General features: G+C 40.2%; 1 protein-coding gene across 1 annotated transcript; it reads right to left on the bottom strand.

The window, feature by feature from the left end:
* Nucleotides 1-700: 700 nt before the first annotated feature.
* LOC128264848 (MICOS complex subunit Mic10) lies at nt 701-1,279 on the bottom strand. The gene is made up of 2 exons (XM_053000563.1): nt 1,155-1,279; nt 701-1,100 (listed from the first exon to the last, which is right to left on the bottom strand). Exon 2 carries the CDS (start codon nt 1,091-1,093, stop codon nt 869-871), a length of 225 nt encoding a protein of 74 aa, XP_052856523.1. The 5' UTR covers nt 1,094-1,100; nt 1,155-1,279; the 3' UTR covers nt 701-868.
* Between the last annotated feature and the right edge of the window lie 553 nt (nt 1,280-1,832).

The following is a 1,832-nucleotide window of genomic DNA, read 5'->3' as shown; positions in this document are numbered from 1 at the left end:
CCGTAATGGATTTTGTATATATTATAATTGCCGACCGTGCTACACAATCTCTCCTCCAGTTTTTTGACTGCAGCTTTTCGCCTGGTTGATCTGAGGATCGGATTGGATTGGATTGGATTGGACTGGATTGGCTTGGCTCGAAAGCAGACTGGATTCTCAGTGCAGCCCTCTCCACTATATCTTGGCAAATGGATCGCGAATAGCGATCTTTCGGAGAAGAAGGTAAGTTGAGGTAGATCTGAGTAGAGTGAGTGGCAGGCAGAGGGAATTTCGGTGGACTTGTCGCATTACCACCAGCCTGCAACGGTATTAGACGGTTTATGGAGCCCTTAAACGATCACCAGATCGCCCGATCGGTGAACATAAAAGAGCAACATGAACTGATCAAAATGGGAGATTATGTGTCGCCGATTGGCATATGTATATCACTAGTTCTCGATCGGAAATTAGATCGTGATTAGACTGACTTAAGGCTGCTTGAATAGTGTTCAGACCAGAGCTTTCACTTGCCTTGGAAAATATACATACATTCGAGTGTCAAAATTACCTGAATTGGTTAAGAAATGATCGAAGGTTGCGGGGCTTTGGCAAACTCTACTTGGTTTCTTGAGAAGCAGATTGCAAATTTTTAGATAACAAAAAATTATTTTTAAATAATAATTTTACAGCCACATATTCTATGATTTTAAAGGGTTTAATTTAATTCGTGTTTATTTTGATGATTTTTAAAGCCAGCATACGAGTTTTTTGTATTTTGTATTTTTCATCGAGTTCACTTCCTCGTGTCGTTCCACATTCTAAGTAAACACAAGCCATTTAATCAATCGTAGTAAGCATAAGTAAAATTCAGTGTCCGCCTGTCCAGAGATCACTTCCGGTGGGCGTACTTCACATCGTTGAGCTCCTTCTCACAGCCCCGGTAAGCCATGCCCATGCCAAATCCGGTGCCCAGCCAGACGGGAAAGATGCGCCTCCGGAAGAAGAGCACCGTGACCACGCCCCCGATCACCAGACCTCCGAATCCCTTCACCAGCGAGTCGGACAGACAGCGGTTGAGGCTCTCACGCAACCGATCTTCGGGAGACGTCGACATATCCACTCTTAAATCGGTAATTTGTAAATTTATTTGTTCTTCCAGATATTACGATACTAACCAAATCGAAAGGGCTAACGCTAAGCGAACAGTCAACTTGACAATAACAGATATGTCAGGGGACACTACGATTACATTTTTCTATTTCGCTAATTACGCTATTCAAAATCGGTTTTTGTATCAAATCGATACGATATTTTTGATAGCACAAATCCACTCAGTGGAGCTGGGGAAATTTTTCCCCATGTCTACTTAAATTCCTGTTGCCGCATTAACAGCTCGGATGGCAAAAAGGGGCATTATAAATACTATTTCGAGACTCGGCAGCCACTTAACCTTGTTGAAGAGCCTTATCCCCGCTCAGCATAAATCGATCACGATCCATTTCTGCCAAAATAGATAATAATCGATCTTCGACCATCTTATCCATCTATATGGGCATGCAACATGCGAGTCCCAATCCCATTCTCAATCCCAGTGAGTTCACACACTGCGAAAAATTATCATTACATTATCATTATATGTAATGTATTTTGGAACCTAAAAGCTCTGTTAATGTTAATGTATATATATATATATATATATAGGTTCCAAAATACATTAAAATATTTTCTTAAGTTAATTTTTAATTTCCTTTTTTGTGCACAAACAAATAACTTGTGCAGAATACAAATAATAAAAACAATGTTCATGCAGGCATTAAAAAAAAAACCCCGTTGAAATTGGATTACTTTTCCCA

This window comes from Drosophila gunungcola, unplaced genomic scaffold (genome assembly GCF_025200985.1).
Source record: "Drosophila gunungcola strain Sukarami unplaced genomic scaffold, Dgunungcola_SK_2 000081F, whole genome shotgun sequence".
NCBI lineage: Eukaryota > Metazoa > Arthropoda > Insecta > Diptera > Drosophilidae > Drosophila > Drosophila gunungcola.
This window is presented reverse-complemented; position numbering and strand designations above follow the sequence as displayed.